Source organism: Doryrhamphus excisus, chromosome 1, assembly GCF_030265055.1.
Source record: "Doryrhamphus excisus isolate RoL2022-K1 chromosome 1, RoL_Dexc_1.0, whole genome shotgun sequence".
Classification (NCBI taxonomy): domain Eukaryota; kingdom Metazoa; phylum Chordata; class Actinopteri; order Syngnathiformes; family Syngnathidae; genus Doryrhamphus; species Doryrhamphus excisus.
In genome coordinates, this window is record NC_080466.1 from 27,478,864 (window position 1) to 27,497,135 (window position 18,272).

The following is an 18,272-nucleotide window of genomic DNA, read 5'->3' on the forward strand; positions in this document are numbered from 1 at the left end:
GTCATATAGAAGGAAAAGTGTTTGCATGTTTGTCACACTTTAATGTTTCAGATCATCAAACAAATTTAAACATTAGTCACTGACAACACAAAATTCATTTTTTTAATGAAACTTTTTATGATTAAGGCTGAAAAAAATCCAAACCTACCCCCTACACTTGTGTGAAAAAGTCATTCCCTCCCACCACAAAGAAAGCAATTGAGATCTCTCGGTCTGGAAAAGGTTATAAAGCCGTTTCTAAAGCTTTGGGACTCCAGCAAACCACACTGAGAGCCATTATCCGTAAACAGCGACTGCATGGAACAGTGGTGAACCTTCCCAGGAGTGTCCGGCCAGCCAAAATGACCCCAAGAACGCAGCAACGACTCATTCAACATTTCGCAATAGACCCCCCACACAACATCATCAAAGACCTGGAGGCCTCACTTGCCTCATTGTTCACCACTCCAACATAGGAAAGACACTGGGCAAAAACGGCCTGCATGGCAGAAAACCACTGCTGAACAAAAAGAACATTAAGGCCGTCTCAATTTTGCCAGAAAACATCTTGATGATCCCCAAGACATTTGGGAAAATAAGAAGTTGAACTTGGAGGTGTGTGTCCCATTGCATCTGGCGTAAAAAATAACACCTCGTTTCAGAAAAAGAACATCCTACCACCTGTAAAATATGGTGGTGGTAGTGTGATGGTGTGGGACTGTTTTTGCTGCTTCGGGACCTGGAAGACTTGCTGTGATGAATGGAACCAGGAAGTCCGCTTTTTACGTTTTTTAAGGCCCTTTATGCTGAAAAAGCCTCCATTTTGCCTGAATTACAACAATTCTGCAAAGATTTTTTTTTTATCTTTGATGATCTGCAACATTTAAGTTTGACAAACATGCAAAAAAAAAAACAATCAGGAACAGGACATACATGCAAAAAAAATAAAAAATCAGGAAGGGAAAAAACATAATTGAACCTAAAATATGTTTCGGTGCACCGAATTACATATTAAGTATGTATATTAAGTATTAGTATTACATATTAAGTAAGTAAAAAAAACAGTGCATAAAAATCCATTCATTTATGCAATTGAATCATGACCAAGATAACTTATTAAACATCTGGTAGTGACGCAACAAATATGATCCTGATTTAATGAAAAGGAGTAGGCAGAAGCAGAGTTTTAGCATGCATTTTAAATCACAAAATCACATTTTGTGCAAGAAAATGCACCAAAATTGGAACTGTTTTAATTGTCTATTAATATACAGTATTTTTGCTTGATTAGAATTAGAGTTAACACTGTTTCTTATTATTTTTCTTTAATATTAGTCATAAATATGCAGCATAGGAATTTTATTTTTGAAGAAGAAAATTTAAGGTATTTAATTAATCAAATAATTGTATTGTAATTAATAATTCTATATGTTATTATTTATTTTGTATTTTTTGAAATCGTCATTTAGCTCAATAAGAATGTAATATTTTATTTTATTTCCTCATTTTTCGTTAATGTACCCGAGGGCACACAAAAGGGGATCAATGACGTTCTATCTAATCTAAATAATGAAAAAGTACAAACAGCCTATATTACATATGAAGCGATTGTGAGGCCTCTTGTGGCTTTTTGAGGGACGTGGGGTCCCGTGTTTTTTTTTTTTTTTGTTTTGTTTTTTTTTGTTTCTTTTATGCTTCCCACTGCAAAGCTCATCAGCACCTGAAATATCTGCATCCTCTTCCACGGATTGTTTTGACTGCACGGTGGAGGGCGAACGTTACATGTCATTTCTAAAATTAACCCGGAAAAGTGTCACTCGAAAACACCATGATAGGAGGCAGCCAGGGTCATCTGGGCTTCCGGTACCGTGGATCAAGACTAATGAATGCGGCCTTCACGAGCTATTGTTTGGGGTTACACGCATGCAAAAACACGGACGTTTATCAACACTAATAATGTTGTGTAATATTGTTTTTTTAAGTGGCAGGTGCATACATTGGGATTCAAACATCATCCTTGCAGTAATATAATAGAATTTTGCAAACATTAAAAGCAGTTGCTGGTTTGAAGTGCGAGGTCGGCCACCTCCCGTCGTTTGAATCTTGAGGGTCCTTGCGGATGAAGTGCGGCCTCTGAAGTTAATTGTGTTTTCGTTTTCGCGGGGAATAGATTTCCTCTGTTTATTATGAGCGTGGGGACGGATTTGCGTCAGTGTGCAACTTGCACGTCGAGATAAAGTTGCACAAATATTGAAAAAGGGAAGTTCTAACAGTCATTATAAAGTAGCCCCCCACCACCACCACCACCGCTACTCTTCTACTCCGGAAGAAATAAGGATTTGTGTTGCATCCTAAAATACTTAAATCGGTTCTATTTTGGATATAAATACAATAACAGTATTAATAAATAACATTTAATAACATTAAATATTAGTTTTATTTTAAAATATATGCATTATCTACTCTCCCCCAATTCAAATAGGTGTTACTTTTCATTTTAAAAGTGGTGTCCGTGAACTTATCACCAGTCTCCAGCTCCTTATGAGAGCAAATGCAAAGCCCCCATTGGCTGAGGCAGCGACCAATCAAAAGCAACGAAGTAACTTTGGAGTGGAACTGTAGAGTTTGGATTTCAGAGTCGCAGGAGTCTTGCAAGAAGAGGTCCAATAACGCTGCTGCTTTCGGTTTTTGGTTGTTTTTTTTTTTGCATGTGTGTCTCCTCGCATCCGAGACTTCATAAAAAAAACTCCGGGATGTACACGGCCGGACTCAATCCGTTTTACGCCTCCAATTTCAGCCTCTGGTCTGCCTACTGCGCAGGAGGCTTCGCAGTGGACAACGCTAAGAAACCATCGTTTTGCATCGCGGAGCTCCTGCAGGCCGGAGATGCGGAGAACATCCCCGGTACTTCCGCCCTCATGGTGCACGTGCAGGCTCAGCAGCACCGGGGGTCCTCCGGAGGCTCCCCGCTGCGTCCGGCACCCGTCGGGCCCGGGGAGGCGTCAGTGTACGGGGCGAGGGTCAGCCCCGCGTCCCCGTACCACAGACACGGACTGCAGATGACTTCTGTGCCGAGAGGTGCACTCGGCTCCCCGCAAGCCCCTCCGCCTTCAAGCAAGGATCTCAAATTTGGAATCGATCGGATATTGTCCACTGATTTTGACGCAAAGGGGAAGGAAAAAACGTCGTTAAGAGGTAATATATCTATATTGTTTTTTATTTAAAAATCACCTGGGAGTAGACCCGCGTTTATTATTATAATTATTATTATTATGTTTTTTCTGTGATTAATATTATGTGCTGTATATATTTTATTATGTTATATGAGTCTGCATAGATAGGGACAATAGATAGGGACAGTAAATGCCTCATATCTCAAGATAAATAGCGACAGAGTAGGGGTCATAGATCAGAAGTTAGTGCTGAAGTGCAGGGGTGTCCAAACTAGTGAAAATCCAAACGCCACTTTCATATTTATATATATTTTTAATGTGTTATTATTTGATTTAATTGTACTTCTTCAATAATCGATAACATCTCCCCAACCTGACGTATCCGGCCCTTTTAGAAGAAATAGTGACGAGTAGGGGTCATAGGTCAGAAGTAAGTGCTGAAGTGCAGGGGTGTCCAAACTAGTGAAAATCCAAACGCCACTTTCATATTTATATATATATTTTAATGTGTTATTATTTAATTTAATTGTATTTCTTCAATAATCCATAACATTTTCCAAAACCTGACGTATCCGGCCCTTTAAGAAGAAGCATCAGCAGTTAGCTGCTATCTTGCTATCTGAACTAAGTCCCATTTCTCATCCCCACGCAACAGATCTCACGTCCATTGTTAGCCCCAACCGTCAGTCAGGCCTCCACATCCCCATTCAGCCGGCGGCCGGCCAGTACTTCTCCTCCATAGAAGCCGGGATGAACGACACCTCCATGATGAGTTCACTAGGCAGCAGCGGCAGGCAATCAGGCCAGCATCAGTTTCAGGACACCTTCCCAGGTAGTCCCACTTGTTCAGGACTATAAAGGGACACGCATGTTCATCGTTGAAGTTTATTTTTTTTTTCCAACGCCGTACCTCATGTCTCATCTCGGTGACCCGCAGGTCCGTACGCCGTCCTCACCAAAGACACAATGCCGCAGACGTACAAAAGGAAGAGGTCATGGTCCAGGGCGGTTTTTTCCAACCTGCAGAGAAAAGGCCTGGAGAAAAGGTTTGAGATCCAGAAGTACGTCACCAAGCCGGATAGGAAACAGCTGGCGGCCATGTTGGGCCTGACAGACGCTCAGGTAAGATGAGGTCATGACCCCCCTTGTGGAATAACACACAAACACATCTTTGGCTTAGAACTCGGCTATTCTTAGCGCACGTCCTTCATGTGCGCCATTGTTGTTATGTTGATTTGGTTCAAAACTATCTGGTTTGTATTCGGAACGCTGATAATATTTGATTGCATTGAACACATCGAGCTGCTGATTGACAGGAGGAAATCACATATTCCACCGGTCTGAAGTATTAAATATGCAACATGAATCCATCTCATGTTGACTATCAAACCCACATTAGCATGATCATTCTTCCTTAATTAAAAGTAAATTCATAAAAAATAAATAAAAATGTAATTCTACTGAAATACTTAATAGCATAAAATATTGCATAATTTTTTTCTGCAGTATATTGTGTGCACACAGGAAGCCACATTTTGAGAATAATTTTTTTATTATTTTATTTTTATATATTAAGGTCACACATACAAAAAAGGGCAATACATATTTTTAAAAAAATCATAAAATACATTGCAAAATATAGTGAACACAATTTAAACAAAGCACAAAATAATATCTATTTTACCTACAGATTCCATAAAAAAATATTATGCATTGTGTGTTAATGTGCACCCAATTTGTAAATAATTCGCATTTCCCTCAACGTGAGCTGTCAGTGAAGTATCCATCCCGCCTTCCCGCAGGTGAAAGTCTGGTTCCAAAACCGGCGCATGAAGTGGCGACACTCCAAGGAGGCCCAGGCCCAGAAGGACAAGGAGAAGGAGCAGCCGGACAGGACTCCCGAGTCCGGCAGGGATCCGAAAGAAACCGCCGAGTCCGAGTGTGACAGCGAGGACCGCAGCGAGTGTGAGTCCGACGAAGCGGAGGACAAGGAGGACAAAAGACATTTGGACATTTGCGAGCACAACAAAACTAGCGTCATCATGAGCGGCGGCGTGGAAGACACACATTTGGACTCTGCTTCTTCTTCTTCTTCGTCTTCTTCTTCTTCTTCTTCACAGCTTCTAATATGAACGCAGGACTCTGATTTGGATCTATCCATCAGACGCAATGGAAGCCGTGCAGGTTGCGTTTATTTAATTGGACAAACGAGCTTCGGTGTGCATGATGCTTTCCTCAAATGGTTTAAAAAGCGTAAATAAAATTGTAAATCTTGTTACTTCACGATGTATAAAATAAATCTCGGAACACACAGTGTACATGTTCTTTGTGTGTTGTTGTTGTTAATATCATTTGCACTGAAAATATTGTAAATAAAAGTCTTTTTTCCCCCTTATGCTTATATTGTCATTACCATCGAATCCTATTGAAGTGAGTTTTTAATGTGCGGGCTTTTATATACTAATTATTATTCAATTCTTTACAAATATATTATATTAAAATATATTTTTAAAAACACATAATGAATATTAAATATATAATACAATAAATAAACAGTAAATATGTACAGTATCTCCACAGGCATAAACAAGGGAAGCAGGCTAATGTAAATGAAAAGATTCCAAGACTCATACTGTAAAAAAAAAAGTATTTATAGTGTGTATACATTACACGGCTCCTTGACCTGAATGAGTATATATTTTATTTATCCAGATACATGCCTTCCATATTTATATTCTACAGCTACTCCATTTATAGTGCTGCTCTCACCCATCCTGCAATAAATAAACAAAGGCTGTAATAGAAATTACCCACTGTTCATATTTCATATTTTATCCAAATAAAATGTTTTTATTAATTTTTAATAATATATATTTTTGTAATTTATAATTTATATAATTTTTTAAATAATATATAATATATTTTAATTAATAAAATGAGACTCATTTCCGGTCTAGTTATTATTATTTGTGTTGTTCATTGTGAAACTGCTGGGAGTAACATTGTGCACCGTCTGCAATTCAGCAATGAGATATTAATAACCAGCATGAAGCAATATTTGAACGCTCACATCCCTTCTACTTGCACATTTCAATATGTCCAAAAAGGAGTAGGAAGAAGCAGAGCTCATTAACTCATAGTTTGTTCACTTCCTGTGTTTAAAATTTAAAATCTTGGAGTATATTAGAGTATTTGATGTGTTTTTCACATTTAAAATGATTTTTTACAAATATAGAAAAGTGCTGTTCCAGCAATGAGATATTAATAACCGACATGAAGCAATATTTGATGCGGTTTACCGTTTGAACGCTCACATCCCTTCTACTTGCACAGTTCAATATGTCCGAAAAGGAGTAGGAAGAAGCAGATCTCATTAACTGATAGTTTGTTCACTTCCTGTGTTTAAAATTTAAAATCTTGGAGTATATTAGAGTACTTGATGTGTTTTCACGTTTAAAATGATTTTTTACAAACTTACAAAAGTGTTGTACTAAATATATTTATTTAGAATAATCCTTATTATGATCCTTCTGGTATTAACAGCAACATCAACAGTGAGCGAGTGAGTGACCCCAAACCCGGACCACCACAAACTTTCACGACCACAGGTCCGCTTTCCACTCCTCCGGAATAAGGACGAGACCCCCCCCCCCCCCCCCATATAGGAAAGACGCACTTTTTCCTTTCGCATCTTGAATTTCACTTTTCATTTTTCCTCTCCTGTCTTTGTGGGTCTTGGTGGGTCTTGGTGGGTCTTTGTGGGTCATGGCTGATATTCTACACTGGAAGCCATCATCGACGTGTCATGTGATGTCTTTTGTCTTTGTCTGTTGCAGCTTCGTGAAGAGTCCGGAATAATATTAAGTGAAATAAAGGTCTCAACGTAAGATGCATAGGTGAGTAAGTCCTATATTATCGTGAAAAAAGTCATAAATTACAGGAGTATTTGCAAATGTACTATAACAATAACAATCCAAACGCTTAACGTTACAGTGCGAGGCCGTGATTTGTGAACTGTCTTACGAACTTTTATGAGCAGGATAGGAGAAAGTCCATCTGGTGGGTTTTTAATGTCAAGCCTTTCAGCCGCCATTAAAAGTTGTCCCATGCATATACATCCACCCACCCACTCTTGGATACCGGGACAAAGCAGCTTTGCAGATTCACCAATTTCTGACACTCTGAACTAAAAAAGCAAAGTGTAAAAACAAATGACCTCTGGTGGAGCAAGAGGGGGAGGTTTCTGTCTCAGGGAGGGGGATTAACGCCACTAAAAGCAGTGGCGTCTCCCGCTCTTTGAGGCTTTATCTGTGAACTTGCTTGACAGGCTGATGGAGACGTTGGGGGTATACATAGAGAAGAACACCACAACATAAGTCAGACAGTGCTCAAAAACTGAGTACTTAAGAGGTGATCCAGGATAAGTAGTACCGTGGGACCGAGACTGGTACAAATTGGAGTTCAGTTCTAGACTTTTACATCATTATAAGACTCATTCATTCATTTATTTTCTATTGCTTATCCTCACCAGGGTCACAAAGGGTGCTGGAGCCTATCCCAGCTGATGGTCAGCCAATCACAGGGCACATATAGACAAACAACCATTCACACTCACATTCATACCTATGGACAATTTGGCTAATTAATGGCTAATTAACCTAGCATGTTTTTGGAATGTGGGAGGAAACCGGAGTACCCGGAGAAAGCCCACGCACAGATGGCCGAGGGGGGAATTGAACCCGGGTTTCCTAGCTGTGAGGCCTGTGCGCTAACCGGTCGGTCGCCGTGATTTTTGTTTAATTAATACCAATTCTTGCCATTTTCCATGCCGCTTATCCCCACTAGGGTCGAGTATATGCTGGAACCTATCTCAGCTTTCCTTGGGCCTGGACTGGTGGCCACCCAATCACAGGGCACATATAGACAAACAACCATTCACACTCACATTCATACCTATGGACAATTTGGAGTCGTCAATTAACCTAGCATGTTTTTTGGAATGTGGGAGGAAACCGGAGTACCCCGAGAAAACCCACGCATGCATGGGGGGAACATGCAAACGCCACACAGAGATGGCCGAGGGTGGGATTGAACTCCAATGAACTGCTTTGCTCAGACACAATGGAGAATGGGAAACTTCAAAACTCATATTGGTAATTCTTTGTAGATTTTTAGGTACACCTTTGGAGTGGTAAGTTACTGTGTGATGAGTTTAGTGCTTTTTGCAAGCATAAACATGGCTAAATAAACTAATAGACATATGTTGTTTTCTATAGTAGACATGTTTTTGGAATGTGGGAGGAAACCGGAGTACATGCAAACTCCACACAGAGATGGCCGAGGGTGGAATTGAACTCATGTCTCCTAGCTGTGAGGCCTGCACACTAACCGCTTGTCCGCCATGCAGCCTTATTATTATTAATTATTAAGAATTATTATTAAAAAAAACATGCTAGGTCAATTGGCGACTCCAAATTGTCCATAGGTATGAATGTGAGTGTGAATGGTTGTTTGTCTATATGTGCCCTGTGATTGGCTGGCCACCAGTCCAGGGTGTACCCCGCCTCTCGCCCGAAGAAAGCTGAGATAGGTTCCAGCATATACTCGACCCTAGTGGGGATAAGCGGCATGGAAAATGGCAAGAATTGGTATTAATGAAACAAAAATCACGGCGACCGACCAGTTAGCGCGCAGGCCTCACAGCTAGGAAACCCGGGTTCAATTCCACCCTCTGCCATCTCTGCGTGGGTTTTTCTCCGGGTACTCCAGTTTCCTCCCACATTCCAAAAACATTCTAGGTTAATTGGCGACTCCAAATTGTCCATAGGTATGAATGTGAGTGTGAATGGTTGTTTGTCTATATGTGCCCTGTGATTTGCTGGCCACCAGTCCAGGGTGTAACCCGCCTCTCGCCCTGAAGACAGCTGGGATAGGCTCCAGCACCCCCGCGACCCTCATGAGGATAAGCGGTAGAAAATGAATGAATGAATTAAGAATTATTATTTAGCCATGGCTGCACGGTGTTGAAGTGGTTAGTGCGCAGGTCACACAGCTAAGAGACCAGAGTTTGATTCCACTTTTAACATAATATTAACCACCATTTTCTGTTTAATTTCTTCAATTCAATCGTGTTTCTCATATTACATTCTCCCTGTTGTTCCTAATATTTGGTCCCTGCCTTTTCCTCTGTGTTTGATTCCACCCACTGGAGGCGGTGCCACTGGGCACACCTGGAGTTGATTGCTGGTTGATTGGCGTCTCTCATGACACCAGTGGTGCTGCTGCTCCACATTTATGTTATACTTCCACCTTCTCATTCCACCATTTTTTTTCTTGCCGTTGCTACTACAACTTTTTGACTGCTTTTTCTCAATGCTGCGTTTTGGGAGTTCTATTTATGTTGCCTTTTTGCCCCAACGTTTAACCTTTTGAACCTCAAGTAGAGCCCAATAGAAGGTGAGAAGCACTCCTGAATTCAAGGAATGGAATGGAAGGTGCCAACAGTCCAGCTGGCAAGCATAGAAGCGGCATAAGAAGATGGACGGATGGAACACAGGAAGATGGTGCCGGTTGATCTTGCCACGTTGTGTTTGTGGGAACAGGCACGTCTTCAATGAAGGTAAAATGAACTTTAAATATTCCATTATGCTTTTTATTGGTCATCTACTCTCCCTTCCAAAAGTTTGGGAACACGTGCAAGTGTTGGATGGGCGTGTATATGCACTGAGAAATGTTTTTATGCATGACAATTATAGAAAATAATGTTTTGTGTTAACATTTTTGGAGTCAACCATTGATGACATCACAGAGGGGCGACATAACCTTGCTTTTGTTCTCAAATTTTGTCAGCAAAGTATGTATTCTCATTTAAAAAACTGGAATACTGGAATTTATGTATTATGTATTTTATACAATATTTCAAGGCATACAGAATATTGTATTCTATGGCTACATAAACATCGTACCTTACAAAAGAAAGGAGTAGACTCTTGTATTTCATCAGAATCAAAGTTTGTTTCTCCATTCTTTTTCCGTTCTTTAGTAATCAGCTGTAGAACATACATAAGTTTCAGGAAAATATTAGTTCCCAACTAAAAAAATCCCCTTGCTATACACTTTATACACTTTCTCACATTTCTCTTTTCTTTAAACACCCTCAAAGTTCAAATTTTGTTTGAATTTTAGAAGAAATTAATTGGTGTATATTTCTCTCCTCTGCCGCTGTTCAGCTGTAGAGTTTTTGTATCCTTGAAAACCTGTTGTTGTTGTCTATGTACTGAGGACTCACTTGCAGTATTCCGGACAGTCACATAATTGGTGCAGGGGGAAAAACGCATGTAGTTAGCTTCTTCTGTTTGTTGTATTGTTAGTGTTGTTAGCTAGTTTGCTAGCCATGACCACAACAAGAGACGGCTCGTCAGGGATTGACTGATTGATAACGGTCAATCTGGATGCAGATAGAAAGGTTAGTTTTACCCTACTCGTTGCTCGGACCGTAACAGCATTCAGACACTGTAAAAAAAAAAAAAATGTCAGTGAAACAGGAAGTCCGCCATTTTGATGTCAATATCGGCTGATAGTCTGCTCCATAATGTCCTCCAATGCAGATTTGTGTCGTTCAATCGTGGATGTTGTGCGCCATTGTCACCTGAAATGTGAGAAAGTTTACAAAGTGTATAGCAAGGGGATTTTTTTAGTTGGGAACTAATATTTTCCTGAAACTTATGTATGTTCTACAGCTGATTACTAAAGAACGGAAAAAGAATGGAGAAACAAACTTTGATTCAGATGAAATACAAGAGTCTACTCCTTTCTTTTGTAAGGTACCATGTTTATGTAGCCATAGAATACAATATTCTGTATGCCAACTCCAGAAAAGGGCTAAATGCTGGCGTTTTTATGCTAAAACAAGAGGGTTGTCTGGTATGACTGAGGCGTTTTTTTTACATAAAATACTTTTAGGCGATTTATGCACAAAGATAAAAGCACTTATCTGATACTACAGTATTAATTGGCCCTGTACCCTAGAAACCGCCCATGAATGATACAGGATTTCCACCCACCTTTTTGTTTCCAGAAAATGTTCAGTTTATTACATGTATTATATCTAAACAGTGTTAACACAATAATTGCAAAAATATTTTATCAACAGTCTTATCTTATCAATGTCTGACAATTAAAGTTCCATTAATCAAGTTTGGGTTTTTTTGGTGACTGGAGAAGCACTAGGCACTAAGCACTCGTGTGCTGTTCTCTGATTGGTTGTTTCACGGGCACGATACCAGAGCAGCACGCTCTGAGTGGACAGCTACGGGGGGTTGATACTGTACATGGTTAAACTCTATATTTTATCAGTATCACTGCCCTGGGCTTTGACACAGTATCATTTCAGCCTTTTCCCGTATCGTTCATGGGCGGTTTCTAGGGTACAGGGCCAATTAATACTGTAGTATGGGATAATAAGATCATCACATGGTTTGTCTGGTATCAGGCCCAGTATCATGCCATGTGATAACCTATAAATATATGCGGTCAATTGAAAGATTCAAATATTTCATACATAAATTGACATCCATGTGTCACTCTAGTTTATTTCCAAATGTCTTAGTCATGGATGGAGCATTTTATTTATTCGCCGAGGCCAGGTCGGTGAACGTGGAAGCTCAGAGAGAGGTATGTTTGTTCCATCAAAGTTGATTTATGGCTCGGCTGTCTAAAACGAGCTCTCAATCATCCGCACGATGGATAACTTCCTCCAGAGACCCACAAAATATCATTACATAGGTCGGAACCTTTAATTTGCTATCAGGCCAAAAATGTTTCCAGTCACCCGGTCACATTTTTATATCCATTTCACCCTCGGAAAAAGGTCTGGGATCTTTTGGCTTTTATTCCGTTTTTCGGATCGGAATCTAAACTCACACACAATCAGTGGACAACGCGACTAAGAAGCGTTTGTGTTTCTGAGCAGCTGCACATGTTGCTCACATGTTCGCCAATGCCGTAAGCCGAGCCCCTCGTACAAGAAGCTGTCACCACATCCCCCCCAAAAAAGCCACATTATTGAGTGCTTTTTTAACATGGCTGCCGTTGCCAAGCATTTTGGCGACTTGTTCAAAATTGGGCCCTGGCCAGTAGTTGGGAGTGGAACAAAAAAAAAAAAAGAAGTAATACATCTCAAGTTAAATTTAAAGATGTGTTTCTCTTGGAAGCGCGGCTGCGCTGCCATAAAACCAAGGGAGACATTTTCATGCTCCACATTTTTCATGGTTTCTCTCCGAGTTCCCTCCCTTCCCCACCTTGGCTCCAGATTCACCTACTGCTGCACCCGGCTGCGGACCCCGGTACAGTTCGGCGCAGTGGGGGCACTGGTGGGGTGGGCGACTCCAGATGCTTCTCGTTTTCCTTGGATGGCCCTCACAGAGAGGGGGGAGAATCCCTCGGAGAAGCCGCCACCTGGACAGCGCTACTTAAGCGCTCTTTCAGCACGCTTCTCAAATAATGCACAGCCTCCACGCACTCGGAATGGATGGCCCCCGCTTAGAAGCTTAGAACAAGTCCTCTGACCCACCACCGTGTGGTTTCATGCGGCGTGGAGGAAGAAGGAACCGTTTTATTGCAGACTGCAGACTGTTGACTTGTGAGGTAAAAAGGTTGTAATTTGTGAAGGGTGTAGAATATTGGTATTAAGGCCCTTTTTTTTTTCCATCGAGACCAACATTTACTGAGTGATGAACATACAGAAGGGTGTAGGGTGGGGGGGGATTATGGCCGCTCCCTGGCTGCCAAGTGAGAAGTAAACAAAAAAAAGCTCTTATATTTCACATGAGCTGTCATCAAAAGCACATTTTCTTTCTGCTGTTTGGAACTTGGGTGACCTGCCTGCAGCGTGATGCTGTGTCCGCATGTTGACTGGTATTTTGGTAATGGTAATGGTAATGGTTTGATTTCATTTGAACATGCATCAGATTACAATTGAATGCATCCCATAATCAGTTCACAGTTCCACATGTCCAAAAGGAGTAGGAAGAAGCAAAGCTTATTAAATCCTACCCCTCCATCTGGTACTTTTACAATCAGTAACTGTTACATTTGTTCACTTCCTGCTTTCATAATATAGTTAAATTTTTTTTTATTTGATTTAATTTATTTATTTTGGTTTTTTTTTTGGCCACGTACCGAAGTACAAGGTGATATGACCATACAATGACATAATGGGTACCATAGTAACTGTAAAAATAAAATAAAAAAATTAATAATTACAAAATAAATTAAAATAAGATAATATAATATAATAATACAAATACTAATATAATATAATAAATAAACTAAAAAAATAAACTAAGTTTTAAATTATTATTTATTTATTTTCAATAATTATTTTATTTTTTAATTTATTTTTGTCACGTACCAAAGTACGAGGTGATATGACCATCCAATGATATAATGGGTTCACTTCCTGCTTTCCTAATATAATTTCTTTGTATATTGTATTTAATTAATTCATTTTTCTTTATTTTTTAAAATATTTTTATAATTTTTTTAAACATTTGTATATTTTTCATTTTTTTAATTTTTTGTCACATACCGAAGTACAAGTACAAAGTATGTGTCCTTTCCGCTGCTACCAAACAGCATGATTTTAGTTTTACTTAGGTTCAAGGACAATCTATCTATCATTAAACCATCTTTTTAGTCTGACCATTTCTTCTCCTCTTCTCTCTTTCTAATGATTTCATCTGTACTCCCTCCGGAACAAAAAGCAGTGGTATCATCCGCAAATAATACCAGCTTTAAGTCTTTTGTGACTTTGGACATATGATTGATGTACAAGTTGAACAATTTTGGTCCCAGTATTGACCCCTGGGGTACTCCGCACGTAATAATTGAACCGTTTTGGTCCCAGTATTGACCCCTGGGGTACTCCGCACGTAATAATTGAATTTGATGTGTATTCTCCTAACTTTACGTATTGCTTCCTTAACGTACAAGTTGAACCGTTTTGGTCCCAGTATTGACCCATGGGGTACTCCGCACGTAATAATTGAACTTACTGATGTGTATTCTTGTAACTTTACGTATTACTTCCTGTCAGCTAAGTAGCTTTTGACCCAGTTCAGAACTAATCCTCTTATTCCGTACCTTTTTAATTTAGTTATGAGAATAGAACATTTTTTTACAGACCAACTCGCAAACAAAAAAAGTCCAAAGACAAAGTTAATCGTAACAATTGCATCATAACTTCGGTCTATGTACAACAGCATATGTATTTCGATATATTAATATTTGTGTGTAAATTAGCTTTCTTTCAGTCTTACACAACCGTGATGTGTGATGCAACTTTGAGTCATAAAAGATAAAGATAAAGATAAAGGCCAAGTCCGATGGCTTTAGTTTGAGGTTTCCATGTTTCCCCTTTTTGGTGCTTATCAGTGCTTGCAGATGCAGGCTAAATGCTAACACCGTGTGTGTGTTTGCTAAGTGAAATGTGTTAGATACTTGGTAGAATGTTACTAAAGTCCAATTTCCTTTACTTTTATCGTACGAGAGGTTTGTAGCCTCCAGGACTTGGACCACCCTGAGGACCGGGAACACAATCAAGCATGTCACAATCGGTTCATTGCTCATGCCCTCTACGCCCCCCCACCCTTAGCCCTGTTATCTGATGATGCCCCCCCCCCCCACTTTTTTTTTTTTTTTATCTGTGTTGCATTGGTCCCTCCTCATTATATAGTATGTGCACCGTGTCAACACTCGAAAGAACACACACTTCACACTGATACTGACGGATTATCAGGGAATTCTTCTTCACGGCTCAGCTTGTTAGGGGAGGAGAGGGCAAGAGCTGGAAAATAAATAAGACGTCACTTGGGTTTGTCTTGCTCTTGTTCCAAAATAAACACAGCCAGACGGCAGGGAACTCCGGGGGGCTTTGCAATGCGACTGTATTGTCGTATTATTATTATTATTATTCCACGGCCCCTTGTGATCAAAACAATTACCAAAGTGCCGTGCACTTGTCGCCGTAGCGGTCGGGCGAGAGTGAACAGGTGATTTTTTTTTCTAAAAAAGTCAGTTTCAGGTCCGTAATTTGTACTTCCTTGTAACCGATTTAGCCGTCAGTTTCAGTGGCGGGCGACAGATCATAATCACTTGTGTTATTTGCATCAGTGTAGTTACATTGAGACTCTAATACAGCGCTTATTCAATAGATGGGTATGACTTTTAGTATTTAATTGGGGGAAAAAAAAAATGCACGTATGCACAATGTATTTGAGAGCGCGAGCCCTGTAACCGACATGTGCAAGGGGTGAGAGTTCAGGTCTCGCTGGGTTTGTTTAGGAATACATGACACTGCACAGCTGGACTAATCATCCGTGCATATTTGACTATAAAACTTTACAGAGCGTCCACAAAGCCAGGTGCTTTATCAGAGGAAATGAACTTATTCCCACCGCTGCACCATGAGGGAAAATTTACATGTCAGCTCGCGCCTTCGTGTGTCCAGGCGTTCGTCTATTTACGACATATGCGTCTCACAACTGTGGGATTTTACGACTGGTGTTTAAGGCCCGGCTGTCCTCGGCTTGCTCGACTGTTTATGGTACAGTATTTAACTAGGCGCTAAGCCACCGTCTACAGTAATCACTTGTAAGCGCTTGTATTTATGATATTTTTAATTGGTCTCAGATGCCACAACAGTTTTGTGTGCTGCCCAAAATTAGATGTTTTTAAAATTATTATGATTATTATTTTTTTTTTTAATAATAGGTGACCTTTTAAATTTGGCACATTAACATGACATAAAACCTGCCATTCCCTCAATTTTTTTTTATTTTTAATTGGTCTCAGAGATGCCACAACAGTTTTGTGTGCTGCCCAAAATTACATTTTTTTAAAAATTATTATTATGATGATTAGTATTTTTTTTTATTTTTATTTTTAATAATGGGTGACCTTTTAAATTTGGCACATTAACATGACATAAAACCTGCCATTTCCTCAATTTTTTTCTATTTATTTTTAATTGGTCTCAGAGATGCCACAACAGTTTTATGTGCTGCGCAAAATTAGATGTTTTTAAAATTATTATGATTATTTTTAATTTATTTTTACTATTTTTATTATTTTTTTAATTTAAAAAAATTGAGGGGGAATGGCAGCCCCCTCAAAAAATTTTTCTATTTATGCTATTTTTAATTGGTCACAGAGATGCCACAACAGTTTTGTGTGCTGCCCAAAATTAGATGTTCTTAAAATTATTATGATTATTATTATTTTTTATTTTTTAATAATGGGTGACCTTTTAAATTTGGCACATTAACATGACATAAAACCTGCCATTTCCTCAATTTTTTTCTATTTGTTATTTTTAATTGGTCTCAGAGATGCCACAACAGTTTTGTGTGCTGCCCAAAATTAGATGTTTTTTTAAATTATTATGATTATTTTCTTATTTTTCTCATTTTCTTATTTTTTTAATTATTAGTATTATTTTTTAATAGGTGACCTTTTAAATTTGGCACATTATCATGACAAAAAACCTGCCATTCCCCCTCAAATCATCAGCTTCACAACGTTTCCCTCGACACCCGCTCAGGAATTGAGATGTAAAGCGATCCTGGTGGACTCCAGGAAGAGACTAGGGAGCAAATGGACTTGCTTCAGTTGCCACTTCGGGTTATTTATTAAGTTTTTTTTTTTTAATTATTATTTCTTCATGGGAATCCCCTTCCCTCCTTGAAATCCCGATGAGCCGTTTGCTAGGCGTTGAAGGAACATGCCTACAGTGTCATGTAGCTTGTTGAGACTGCAGTGAGGCATCCCTGCCTTTCACTAGCAGCCCCCCTCCTTCTCCTCCTCCTGTGGGAAATGTAATTAGTTCATTTTACTCTTGACACACTTTCAGTTGTTTGCAGCGCAGACACGCCACTCCCTCCCAGATCCTTTCCTAACAAGCTGTGTGCAATGAGAGAGGCTATTGATTATGATCCTTAAACGGACAACAACGGGACATCTGGCCTCCATTACGGATGGGAAGCAGCACTCCTCAGCAGACGGCAGCTTAGGCCACACCACGCAGACACACTGTGTAATCCACCCAGCTTAGAGGATGCTCATGAGGGGTGGGGTTCCTATGTATTTTAAAGCCAAAGCGGGTTTAGTGTAGATTTTCCATTTTCGGAAGTTGACTGTTGAGTCACGGACCCTCGCCTGCAAAAATTGGATGCCCTGAGTGAATGCAGACCATTTGTGGGTGGAAGTTGATGACATTTTATATACTGTATCATGGTTGCTGAATGATCAGATTACTAAATGGCAGATTCTGCCAAAAAATGTCTCCCTAAATGGCAGATTCTGCCAAAAAATGTCTCCCTAAATGGCAGGTTTTGACAAAAAAAAATGTCTTCCTAAATGGCTCCCTAAATGACAGATTCTGCCAAAAATTTTGGCTCCCTAAATGACAGATTCTGCCAAAAATTTTGGCTCCCTAAATGACAGATTCTGCCAAAAAAACGGCTCCCTAAATGACAGATTCTGCCAAAAAAACGGCTCCCTAAATGACAGATTCTGCCAAAAAACGGCTCCCTAAATGACAGATTCTGCCAAAAAATGGCACCCTAAATGACAGATTCTGCCAAAAAAAAATTCTCCCTAAATGACAGATTCTGCCAAAGAATGTCTCCCTAATGACAGATTCTGCCAAAAAATGGCTCCCTAAATGACAGATTCTTCCAAAAAATGTCTCCCGAGATTTATGCTAATGGTTTGGTTTATATGAACATTCTGTGGTTAGCATTGTATTTCTCTGTGGTTAGCATAGCATTTGTCTGCCGTGAGTGTCATTTATTTCTACCGTTAGCATAGCATTTGTCCGCCGTTAGCATAGCATTTGTCCGCCGTTAGCATAGCATTTGTCCGCCGTTAGCATAGCATTTGTCCGCCGTTAGCACAGCATTTGTCTGTCGTTAGCATAGCATTTCTGTGGTTCAGGATGCTTCTTCCTCATACTTTGTAAACATTAACTGCTTGTACTGTTTCTTCAAATGGGTCATTTTATTATTGCATTGTTTGACTTGACCAAATCTGTTCCATAATTTGATTCAACGTACTGAAGGT

At 39.7% G+C, this 18,272-nt stretch overlaps 2 protein-coding genes across 3 annotated transcripts in view; both read left to right on the plus strand.

Annotated features, from left to right (window-relative positions):
* The first annotated feature begins 2,589 nt into the window (after positions 1-2,589).
* hlx1 (H2.0-like homeo box 1 (Drosophila)) lies at positions 2,590-5,525 on the plus strand. 2 transcript variants are annotated; one of them, XM_058078982.1, is made up of 4 exons: positions 2,590-3,174; positions 3,808-3,984; positions 4,090-4,274; positions 4,955-5,525. In XM_058078982.1, exons 1-4 carry the CDS (start codon positions 2,688-2,690, stop codon positions 5,282-5,284), a joined length of 1,179 nt encoding a protein of 392 aa, XP_057934965.1. In that variant the 5' UTR covers positions 2,590-2,687; the 3' UTR covers positions 5,285-5,525. The 2 variants fall into 2 exon arrangements, with proteins under 2 accessions (XP_057934965.1, XP_057934966.1); XM_058078983.1 differs by lacking the exon at positions 3,808-3,984.
* A 3,874-nt stretch (positions 5,526-9,399) lies between these two features.
* Positions 9,400-18,272, plus strand: part of mia3 (MIA SH3 domain ER export factor 3) — a 140,238-nt gene continuing 131,365 nt past the window's right edge. The window contains exon 1 of the mRNA XM_058080769.1: positions 9,400-9,771. The gene's annotated coding sequence lies outside the window, so the exon portion shown is untranslated. The remainder of the gene's footprint in view (positions 9,772-18,272) is intronic.